The sequence below is a fragment of the Siphateles boraxobius genome, unplaced genomic scaffold (assembly GCF_051911475.1).
Source record: "Siphateles boraxobius isolate OS27281-9 unplaced genomic scaffold, OSU_SipBor_1 35, whole genome shotgun sequence".
Classification (NCBI taxonomy): Eukaryota; Metazoa; Chordata; class Actinopteri; order Cypriniformes; family Leuciscidae; genus Siphateles; species Siphateles boraxobius.
The window spans coordinates 15,969,372-15,982,043 of record NW_027508975.1 but is presented as its reverse complement, the minus strand read 5'-3'; the positions used below and the strand labels follow the sequence as shown (position 1 = coordinate 15,982,043).

The 12,672-nt window shown below is 37.0% G+C and overlaps 1 protein-coding gene across 1 annotated transcript in view; it reads right to left on the bottom strand.

The window, feature by feature from the left end:
• ldlrad4a (low density lipoprotein receptor class A domain containing 4a) overlaps positions 1 to 12,672 on the bottom strand; it is a 97,059-nt gene that overhangs the window by 54,593 nt on the left and 29,794 nt on the right. Inside the window, exon 3 of the mRNA XM_077196661.1 lies at positions 3,826 to 3,963. Within this exon, the coding sequence (XP_077052776.1) occupies positions 3,826 to 3,963 (138 nt within the window). The remainder of the gene's footprint in view (positions 1 to 3,825; positions 3,964 to 12,672) is intronic.

Sequence of the window (12,672 nt, the reverse complement as noted above, 5' to 3'; positions counted from 1 at the left end):
GCCAAGCATAGACACATACATACATACATACAATATACTCACGTAAAGCATTATATACTATATAGCAAATCTCAAATGCTTGATTGCTTGTGTCATTGCAAAATGTAAACTATATCGCACAGCTCTAATTTGCTAAATTCAACTATAAGGCATGAAGATATTAAGATATTATAAATATTAGCATCATGTTTTTCTGTCAAGCTGCTTTGTAACAATGTGTATTGTGACATGACTTGATCATTCTGTGTTCTACAGAAGAAAGTTTGGAATGGCATGAGGGTAATGTTGATAGAGACTAAATGATGATAGAATTTAAAATTGGGGGACATAACCCATTAAGACAAAATGTCAGGGATTATGTTTAACGATGTTATTTAACTACCATTTTACATTGTCTGTTTCCACCTTGTGGGTCTTCAGTGAACCAAAAACCTCTGTGATATTGAAAGTCACATCCTTCTCCTGTCTGTCTGATGAGCGTTTGATAACAAACATTTATTTTCTGCCTGAAAACGCTTTCATTTTCTAAACTCACAGAGTGTGTGTGTGTGTGTCTGGTGGGGGGGGGGGGGGGGTGTAGTCTGAAGACCCCTCTTGTGCAGGGCCCCCCCTGACTCACCCAGACACCAAGTGTCTAGACCATATTCATGATCCATCTGTCTGAATGAACGCTACACTACGGCCATAGCCATTAGAATTGAAATAATTTTTAAGTCCCCCCCACCCCTGTCGATTCATCTCTCGTTTTGCCTCCTCTGCGTCGCTCTCGCTTGCTGTCTCTTTCTCAACGTGAAAATCAGCAGTCCTCAGCCTCTGAAAATTCAATCACAGCGCACACAGGTGTTTCTAAAATAGCAGCCAGCCGCAGACACTTTCATTAACATGCGGCCCAGACTGCTAAATATTTTAAGTGCAGCAGTTGGACTTGTTCCATCGGTAAAGCGTGGCCCTTGTCCTGCAGACAGCAAGGAAAAGAAAAGAAAAAAAAAGCATGTTTAAAAAAAGCACACAAAACCAAGCGATCCCAACGTAGGGAGTGCTCATGAAAAGATTGATGCTGGGGAAGGAGAAAGTGGGAGGAAATGGACAGCCAATAAAAGCTGAGCTGTAAAAAAACAAAACAAACAAACCAAAAAAGTTCTGTTGGTTAGAGAAACCTCTGTAAAAACAAAACGCCAGAGCCATTTTAAATTTTCCTTGTCCATCTGAATTGATTTTATAAACAAATGTATCATGTGTGATGTGTGAATTCACTTTTATGAATTTTTGTCAAATATTTTGATAACATCACATCTAAGTCAGTTAATGGCAGAGTGATTATCATCAACAAAATGTACAACGAAAACTAAAACGAATACGAAAACATTTTCATTCCCTGAAATAAAATAAAACCATAATTACAAAAAATTGAAACTAAAATAAATTTCCATATAAAATTATGTCTTCATACCAAAAACCCTCTGCAGAGCCCTTGCCATTTATTCCTTTTCATTTTCCCAACTGATATACGGTACTTGAAAGAAAACAGTCACGAACCCTTAAAATGTGAGGAATTGTGGGTAATATTAGCTAAACAATCATGTGGATGCATATGCAAATTCAATGAAATTAGTATCCATTATCAGCTTTTGTAGCCATGCACATGGTCGGTTTGTTATCATTAACAAAAACTAAAACTCTTACTTTTTTTCTTCCAATTCTGACTTTGTAACTCGCAATTGCATCTTATAAAATTCAGAATTGTGAGATTTAAACTCGCAATTCTGAGAAATAAAGTCAGAATTGTGCGATAAAAAGGTCGCAATTACCTTTATTATTTTATATATGGTGGCAGAAACAAGCTTCCATAGAATACAAAGTGGATAGCATTGCTGAATAAAACCAACTAAACCCTCTTATATACACCCAGTTCAAAATAATGAACCTTGGGCACATTTGTTGAAGTTTTGAAGAGTTTACCGCCTGTCTGGCCTTGAGTGAGTGACATCATGCAAGCAAAAGAGAGTGTTTGTGTATGCGAGTAAAACAGAGAACTAAAGCTCACACATTCATCAACAATAACGTCCATCCACATACAAACACAGATTCAGGTGTGAGGGGACATTCACACATAAGGGGAAGGTCATACAAACAACTATACAAACCGATTCGGTAAAAGCCTCTGTTAAACAAATACACAAACGCAGTCTGCTAGCAAAGGATAAAAAAAATAAAAATCAACCTTCAACAACAACCAGACAGAGTCAAAATATATAAATGCATTCAACTTCCAAGAAGAAAGAAGAAAAACGTTAACATGACAGTTGCTCAGTACCAAACACTATTCCAAAATGCATTATCTAATAAATTTGATGAAATCACTAATACTTCCTAATATTTTTATTTAGTAAGGATACATTTAATTGATCAAAAGTGTCAGTAAAGACTTTTACATGGTTATGATTTCAATTTCAAATAAATGCTGTTCTCTTTTTCTCCTTCTATTCATCAAAGAATACTGAAAACTCTGTTTCCAAAACAATATTAAGCAGCACAACTATTTTTAACATTGATAATAATAAGAAGTGTTCCTTGAGCAGAAAATCAGCATATTACAATAATTTCTGAAGGATCTTGTGACACTGAAGACTGGCGTAATGATGCTGATAATTCAGCTTTGCCATAATAGAAATAGATAATATTTCAAAATATATTAAAATAGAAAACACAAATTTATTTTCTTATTTAGTTATTTAGAATGTTCTGTTCTGTTCACATAATATTGCAACCTAAATTTTCAAATGAGTTTTTTTGCATCCGTCATTAGGTGGCTCTGAATTGTCAAAACACCTCTCAAAATGCTAGCTGAAAATGCGAAAAACACAGAAAATCGAACCCGATCCAAACTATTTTATGACAGACAGAAGTTTCAGAGGCAGTGTGTAAACGTGATTGACACAACTTGAGGTCGTATTTATTTTTTAATGTGCAAAAGTTTTGTACAAGAATTTCGGACAAGGACCTTAACTGTGGTAAATTAAATGTACCACACAATTATCTTGGCATGTTGTTGTACTAAATATCAATAAAGCAAGATGGACCAGCAAAAACAACAGTAGAGAACACACAGCAAAGAGATCAGGGTGACAGTACAAACCTATCTACATCTTTCAGTAGCATAACAGCAGTTCAGCTGTTTTCATAATAGTTCAGCTTTTCCAGTAACAAGCTATTTTTTTCCTACAAGTAGTGTTATATTGCTGTTTTTATGTCACATTAGATTACACACTCAGCTTTGCAACCAATTGTGACCGTAATCAAACACTCTGGTAGTCTGTCACTCTCCAAAAGCATTGAGAAGACTGATTCAGTTGCTTAGTTTGGACTATCATAATATACTGGTTCACAGAAAAAAAAATGTATTCAACAAATCTTTTTTGTAGTGAAATAAATATTTAAATACTGCTGTTTAGTACTGTGTTGTCAACTCAGGTGTAATTAGGGTAATGTTTATTTGTTTAGTGTAAATATGTGTATTAACACATTGATTAAAAAAATGCTTTGTTAATAATGAGGATGAATTTTAATATGAAACTTGCAGGATGTTTTAATCAAAAGATTAAGGCAAATTTGATTTTTTCATGTCATGACCCCTTTAATTTACAGACACTAACTCGCTTCAATGTAACTACTTTTGGATAGTTTACTACCGTCTTTTCTAAAATGACAGTTAGCCGAGCATTAATTCTGAAAAGCTTTCTACTGTAGCTTCCCCAACACTGATGCAATATCACCTGCCAGAGATGCAGATGTGGTGTTGAGACAGAAGTGGGCGAATGGACTTACACTGGATGGTGTCTGGGGGTGGAGGTACAGCATCAGGACAATGTTCCTCATCACTGTTGTCTCCACATTCATTCAGATGATTACAGATCAGCGAGAGAAGTTTCAGACATCTGCCATTGGTGCAGTGGAACTTGCACTCTGCAGTAAGAAAAAGAGAAAAATGTGCCTTCAAGGGTGGATGGTTAGGATTGTTATAACACAATGCGGCACTATTTAACAACTGGAGGCATCACAAACCAGACAGACTGAATAATTAAGTATATGCAGGTTGATGCAATGCACAACATGGAGGAAAATAACAATTATAATTTGGCTTTGGGTGGACTGCTAAGATAAAAAAGATGTTTCAAAACTTTATGGTGCATGTGAAAAATTTCTTCCCGGTTGCTCTTTGACTAGTCTAAACCTCAGACGGTACGCCCATAGACCATTCACTGGTTTTCTGATGGATACTGCACACAAAAATGGTATGAGTTGGCTAAAACAGTTAGCTCCAATCTGACTAATTGTTGCATTGTTTCTAAACAATTTATGGTATTCAGAGTGCACAGGGTTTTATGCTGATCTAACTGCTAACCCATGGTTTCAATAAGTGACAACACATTTGACTGATAATTAAGTCTTGATAACAAATAATTATGAAATATTATTGAATATATTAATTATTTTATATATTCTAGTGTCAGCACAATAGCACAAAATAAAATATACATTCAAATAAATGTTGTAAATTATGAGATTGTGAAGTCGGTAGTAATGGAAATATTTTAAAACATTAAAAATGTTTGCATAAACCTAATTACATGCTTTATGTGAGTAACTGGACAGAGTTATTTTACAACTATTTATATACCAATATTGTATTTATTAAGATTTTTAATTAGCTTTTCATTTAAAAGGTAAGTTTGTTTAATAATAAGGTAATAAAAACATTTCTTTTAAAAACTTAAGATAAATACTTAACTTAAAAACAAAAAAACATTTGAGCTGCAAATGATAACTTCACACTCGTTTGAAAGTGACCTATAACATCCTATGACATGAAATTAATCTGAATTTAAAATATCTCATGGATGTAGCTATTGTGCTATTTGATGTAGTTCTTTTACATTTACTCACTTTAAATGCATATTTCCCACTGTGCACTGTTGAGTCCAAAGTATATTTTTTACACGTACGTGAGGGTCAGCGTACAGTGCGCGACGCAAATTTCATCATTAGAAGAGTATGCGCATACTATATGAGCACCGCCGGATTTTTACGTTTAGGTCACACATGCGCATTACATATATATATATTTTTTGCCGTAATTAGTTTATCCACAATGTTCGAACCGTGCCCTGGGGGTTTCGATTCACAAGATAGTTGAAGAAAAACTACATAAATAGAACAGACTGGAACGCATGCAAGCTACAACGGCAATGAAGGCCTAGTTGAGAGATTGTGCGAAGTTAGAAAGTGCCCTCATTTGTACAACTCTAGCATGAAAGAATACAAAGATATTTACATGGGTTGTAGCTCGTGGCGACAGATTGTACACGTACAAGTCAAATATAGTATTCTTTGCAAAGCTGTGTGTTTGACTGTGCATAAAAAAAATGAAGTATACTTTCTGCTTTGCCCTAAAGCCACTGGGGTGGCTGTGGCGCCAGGGCTTGGGCCCATCGGCGCTGCATGCAGCTATATTTGTAGTTTATATTTTGAGATATTTTGATGCTTTTTTAATATGTTTTGTTAGTTTTTTAAAACAATTGTATTTTGTTTTATTTAATTTAGTTTTTAACTTAAAATTATTTTATTTCAGTAGTTGCAAAGAACATTTCACATTTTCACATTTATATCAGCAATATAATTAATAGTTTTAGTTAACGATAAAACTGGAATAGGCCCAAATTGAAGTAATTTTTTACTTCTTTTATGGTACTTTTTTGGTAATGTTTTTTATTTTAAAAAGTATTTTCTATTTTTAGAGCTCAAAAGTGTGCAGAAATGACATGTCATTTTATAGAAAAGAGCAGCTGGGACATTCTGCAAATTTTTTTTATAATAATCTGATTGTCTTACAAGGAAGAAATCATATGAGTTTGGAACAATATGAGGGTTAGTGAATGATGACAATTTACATTTTTGATTAAATGTTCCTTTAAGGATAAGATCAACACCACTGAAAAGATAAAATGTACGATAAAATATTGATAAAAATGTTCTTTCATTTTAAAGGTCATCATAGTTTCTCCCACCAATCAACAAAAAAAGAGCCTTTGTTAATCTTTTGTAGAGGTGCATTTAAAAGATCCCAAGGTAGAGAACATACGAGGCAGTTGTTTAGCAAGCTGCTCGGAATAAAAGAGGTCAGGGATGCTGTGATAGAGTTTTAAATGTCTCTAATCTACCCAGACTCATGATGCGTGACCTGACGCCGCACCGGATGACATAACATCTACCATAAAACATTGACTTCAGAGCCATTATAGCAGGCAGGATTTCTGCAAGCTTGTATCAGGCTGTTCGCTGGCCGCTGTCTCATCTTTGGCGTTAATCGCAGATTTGATCACCAGCAAGGGAAATGAGACACCATGTTTAAGACGCCAGTCTCTATACAACGGCCAAACAAACTCGAACACATTTGAATGTCTGGTTGAGGACAGACAACCATCTATCTGTCCTGAGCAGACAGCCAGGCGTGCCACTCAATTTCAGGATGATCTAGAAATGAAGACCAAAGTCTGAGCAATGCAGACATTGCTGCTATTATCTCTTCATTGCATAATAAACTAAATTTTTACAATTTCTGAACAAAATGTGAGAGGTGCTTGTGTGTGCACAAAACTCGCTGCCATAATGCTAGGGTGTTTAGGTTTGTAGCTTTCAAATCACTTTGCAGCCACTTAGAACAAACAGATCACAACATTTCCTTATGTTCTCTTTATATTTTAATTGTGTACAGATGTCTTCAGTTTTTTTTTTTGTACAAACGTTAATGAAGACACCCTCGCAATTTTTTTCCAGTGTGGCAAACTTGCAGGACCAACTTGAACCTAATGTATCGCCTTCACTCTAAACTCCAGATTGCGCAGATTCCAACTGAATTGAATTTCAAATATAAAATTTTGCAGATCAAGAGTAAATGTAACCGTGCCTTTAGACTGTCATTTGGTACATTGCCAGTGTGTCTGATGCAGCAGTGTTTTTGTCCTGCAGTTGAGGAGGACACTTTCTCTCGCTCGCTTTCCCCTGTCTGCTCAGCCAAACTGATGCTCTCTGACTGTTCTCCGTGTCATCGTCTGCCCATCGCACAATTGCCTGCCATTCTCATGACTCATCCGACCCTGATAAGACCTCAAACCACCCTGCGTGTCTGGGTTCTCTTCCCTGGCCCGACTGTTGATGTCACCTGCCCTCCACTCCCCTGAAGCAGTCAGACAAGGCCATCTGTGTGTGGTGGTGGAGATCATGGGATGGATGGGTGTGAGAGAAGCCTCAGTGCCTAAATTTACCCTGCACCTGGGATTTGGAGTCCGCCAGCAAGTTCAGGCCAAGTGTGTCAGCTGTTCATGTCTGCGGTTTGTTGTCTTTTTTGTCTTAATTTTCCATTTGACATCATGAAATAGCATTCGCAACCCACTTTATTTCCACAATGTAGCCATGAACTGCAACAGGATATTCGAGAGAAAAAAAAACACTTAAATAGTGAAACTTGATTGGATCATGAAAGTGGGCATTCCAGTTCGACACGGGCTACTCCCATCTTGGAGCACAGCCAACACTTACTTTTTAAGACGTTTGATGGCAAGTACCAAAATGGTAATATTTATTTTCCAAATGATTAATGCAATTTACTGACATTAAAATTACTTTGTCAACTATTGTCAATACATCAGAAAGGCTGCAATGCCTACAACATTAGCCATGCACAACTTTTGTTTCAATCAGACTGAATTCATTCCAATTGATGATTCCAAACAAAGTTTTTACATGAACGCGAAACATGTGATCAGGTTTATGTGCGCGTTTACAGTATGTCACAAGCTTCAAAATCGAAATAGATTTTTTGACATATGCACACTGCACGAATATACAGAGCTTCCTGCTGTTTGCACATAACTACTCTCTTACATTGGTTCTTTGTTTGTTTTAAACAGCAGACTTAATATTGATCCATTTGTGTTCATTCTTTTGGAGACATTGAACATATTAACCATTGTACCATGCTGTTTATATTGATCATGCAGTAAAAATGTCATCTGTGGATGAGAATCCGAAACATGGACTGGTAGGACGTTGTCCTGCTCCACTTCACAGACGCTGAGTGAAAGGAGAATTTTAGAATGACGGGACACTCATTTATATGACACTTTATTGAACTGGAAGAACAGCTTGTTCCGAGCGGCATACGTCATTATGCTATTTCAACGTCATTGCACATGCGTAGTCCTTTCAGTCAATCCGATCAAGTGTTTACATGTTCTCTCGATCGGATTAGAAAAGGAATAAACCACCCCTTTCAATCCGATCTAAATTTCATTCGGATCGAGCTCAAACGGATCGATTAAGGTGTTTACATGTAGGCTTTCCAGTCCGATTGAGCCGTCAATCCGATTACTCACGGATTATTTGGTTGCATGTAAACGTAGCCAATGTCTAAACAGCTAATTGCCTATTGGTTAAAACATTCACCAATAGCCTAAACAGCCTGTTGAAAGTTAACATGAAATTGAAATTCATCCTTTCTACTTTCTAAATGGATCTTATTGATCTCATTGTGAATGATTCATCCATCCTTTTTTTGAGCTTGTAATTTTTTTATCAAAAACTCAGTACTGGTCACTCGACAATGCTCTTATTAAAATATTTGACCCATTTTATAGTTTACCAATAATGAAACTGTGCTAGAGACGGAGGGACAATGGTAGGGAGCCTTGGAGCTCCATTATGATGATAGACTGTGCTTATGATCACAGCTATATAGGGATTTTCAAGTTGAAATTGTGCATAACGCACAACAGTGACTGCAAAATATGTATTTTAGGTATGGGAGTGACATATTTTGAGTTTTGATATTTGGGATAGGATCATTGGGCTAATTTTGGGCTATTTTTGATTGGCTATTGGAGTACTTCTGTTTTGCAGACCTGGCAAACCTGGTCCCGCCCCCAAATCACATCATTGGTTGAGAAAGTGAGCAGTGTTTCTGCCACAAAGCCTCTGTATTAACAAATCGACCTACAAACGACTTTACTGATAATTGTCTCTGCGTGTTAAACTGGGATAGGAGAAAGTCAAAGGAATTACACACACTAACTTTAAAAAGATGAAAAAAAATCATAATTAGCCAGAATCAGATATTATGTATTTTGATACATTGCCGTCTAGTTTTGGATAAGATGTCTTGCTGCATTACACAAGTCTTGAAGCCTACTTCTCCTCTGAATTTCTCCTCCAAGGCTGCAAAATGAGTTTTGTTCTTAATACCTTTAATCTTATTTGGACTTTGTCTCCTACACATCACGCTATATCTTTTGTCACTTTCAACACTCCCTTCCCTGTCTTTCTCCCTCAGTCTGTGTCTGTCGCCGCCTCCAGGTCTTGGCTCCTTTATTAAGAAAAGAAAATAAGAGCGAGGAAGCCTGCAAAAAATTTCTGCGCCAAATTCCCCAGCACATTGAGGGGGAGCAGTGTGTGTCGTGGTGAGAAGAGAATGACCTCCACCGGCTGAGCTTGGATAATTAAGTGTGCGTGCATAGCAGAACCGAGTCAAAAAGTGCGAGACGGAGCAGCCGTCGCAATATGTTCTCACTTTATTAACATTTCTGAGTAAAATGTAAAACAGACAAGGGCTAGACACTGTACTACATATAGCTGGTGTGATGGTCTTTTTTTAAAGTTGAAAACTATTAAAGGACAAGTTCGGTATTTTACACGTAAAGCCCTGTTTTAAGATCGTTTCTAATGAAATAGAACGGTTAAGATTGAAATTTGGACAAATGCTGCTGTCCCGAGAATTTTAGGTTTTTGTGTTAGCACCCCCCCACCTCCACAATGGTTTCATAGGGGCACTGGAACAATCATTCATTAAACGCATTAAACTTTAGTTTACAAAGAAGTGAAACTCACCGAGTGTTCTGGGGTGTTCACTGATATGCTCACACAAAAATCGCTGCAAAAGATGCTTTCCAACAGGTGTTTTACCATTCGTTGTAAAACTGTGGACCTATTTTTCCAAACGCCTCACAACCGGACATTCTTCCGTTGAGAGCTTGAATAATAGACACTCCAGCCCAGTTGGTGGCAATAATCCACCTTTTCCAATGTTTGGATAGCGTAGCCTACGATACCGCGACTGCTTACGACTACAGAAAGAATACAAACAAACCCATTTCCGTTTCCGTCGGCGCAGTAATAACGTACCTCACAGAACATCCAATACAAGTCAATGGAGTTGGACAAAAACTATGATAAAACCTGTTGGAAAGCATCTTTTGCAGCGATTTTTGTGTGAGCATATCAGTAAACACCCCAGACCACTCGGTGAGTTTCACGTCTTTTTAAACTTAAGTTTAATGCGTTTTATGAATGATTGTGTCCTCTGTTGACCCTTTCCTTACCCCTTAACCCACCTGTAAACCTAGCCAAACCTGTCCCTAACCCATATCCCACCTCAATAGCAGCAAAAATGTTTTGCAATAGAACATCAACACAATAACTATATTGTACTATTTTTTTTTTATTTAAGTACATAGTAGTTAAGGACACCTAATATAAAGTGTGACCAATCTCCCCCACCCTGTTTGTTTAGTATCGCCGTATTCCCCGCCATTTAGCCCACGGAAAACTCCCCCAACCTATTTGAATCTCCCCACGCAAACCTGTGTGCTCACAGAATGATGGGAATCGATTTGGAAGCTGTCCACACTCAAAACGCCTCTGCCATGAAACACCAACACAATTCCTTCTCCATGAAGAATGTGTGTGTGTGTGTGTGTGTGTGTGTGTGTGTGTGTGTGTGTGTGTGTGTGTGTGTGTGTGTGTGTGTGTGTGTGTGTGTGTGTGTGTGTGTGTGTGTGTGTGTGTGTGTGTGTGTGTGTGTGTGGAGAGCAAGCACAGGCATCATTAGTTTCAGTCGCTGTTGCTAGGCAAAATCATGAGCAAATTAAATCAAATCATATTGACACAAAAACAGTGGCAGCATATATTTCTTTGATCGGGATCAAATGAACTTTAACAGATATTAAATGAAAAGTGACTTGACTGAACAATGCCAGAGGCTTATATCTAACAAATTACATGATACTTGGATTGTGATAGGTAGCATTTGTATAAAAAGATTTACTAAGCTTCAATGCTTGTCTCGTTACTAAGCTTTTCTACGTCAAATATTTTAAAGCAATAAAATATTGTCATTTCTGTATTTTAGTTAAACTTAAGTTAAAGAATAGTTCACAAAAAATTAATTCTGACATTTACTCACCCTTATGTCCTTCAAACCTAAATCTCCTTTATGCTTGGAACACTAGAGAAGGTATTCGGAACAATGTTTAAGCTGCTCTTTTCCATGCAACAAAAGTTCCCTAAAATTAATCTTCTTTTTTTCAGTTTATTAAAATATGGCAAACTGAAGCTTTTCTATAGGTGATGTGGGTTAATGCCATGTTTGAATTGAGCGTAAAAATTAATACAGCACACAAGTAATGTGAACTACTTTTCAAGAGCAGGTCTGACATTTTGCAGAATTTCTTTCTGAGCTCCACAGAAGTCATACAGGTTTAGAACAACATGAAGGTGAGAATATTATATTTAATTAAATATATTTATGTTTATGTCAATATTTTTATATCTGAATATGTTTATTCTGACTAAACCTATCTATGTCTTTAAAAAAATTTAATAATTTGTCGTGTTATATTTGTGTGTATACTGGAAGCTTCAATACCAAGATAAATTTCTTGTGTGTGCAAGAACACTTAAGCTTTTTCGGATTCTGATTTTAGTGCAAACTTTGTTTGTGTTAAATTTTAAACCAGCTTTGTAATGTTTGCTTGGTTTTGCTAGTTTAAACGTTTCATTCTGTTGTGACTTCTTTGACTGACAGGTTGCTTAAGACCGTGGGCCGCCGCTCTTCCCCCTCAGCTGGAGAGACCATCACATGCTTTTGAACAGAATGTTCTGGTTTTTCATTTCTCTCCATGATGAATAAAGAGCAGAACAGTGTGACCCCGGCTCAGCTTGGGGGCCATCCAGTTGTTAAAACAATATCCTCTACCTCAGGTCTCTCAGGAATTTTTGGATGTATGGGTCCAAATTCCACTCCAAGTTCAAATTCCACATCTGATATTAAAAATTGGATGCTGGAGTATTTTTCAGTGTCAGCACTTGGCTGGCCCCAGACAAAGACAGAAGTTTCATTTTCTGAAAACATTCTCTTTTTTGATTTTTGTGAAACATAACCTCCTAACATGATAGTGACTCCTTGCAGCTGAAAAAGATGCGATGTGCAATTTCGGAGAGGCAAGCAATAGCATAAGATCCTACCCTCCCTTTAGAGTGCTCTCTAAAGTCACGCCTCCTCTAAAACAAATGAACACGCACAGCCGAAGTCAGCAAAGCATTACAAAAGATGCCGTTAAATTACCTAATGTCTCAAAGCACATAACATTACACAAAATAATGAACATAAACAACTTACAGAGTACTTACTTGTACCACCTGACTGCTGCAGATTAATTTTGTCATTGATTGCGTTGACATAGAAGCGCAAAAAGCTGTGTATGAGGACGTGAACAGCTCCGAGTAGAACATAATTACGGTTACGTAGCATAAGCTTGTCTTTTGGTTCAGGAGGAACTGTAA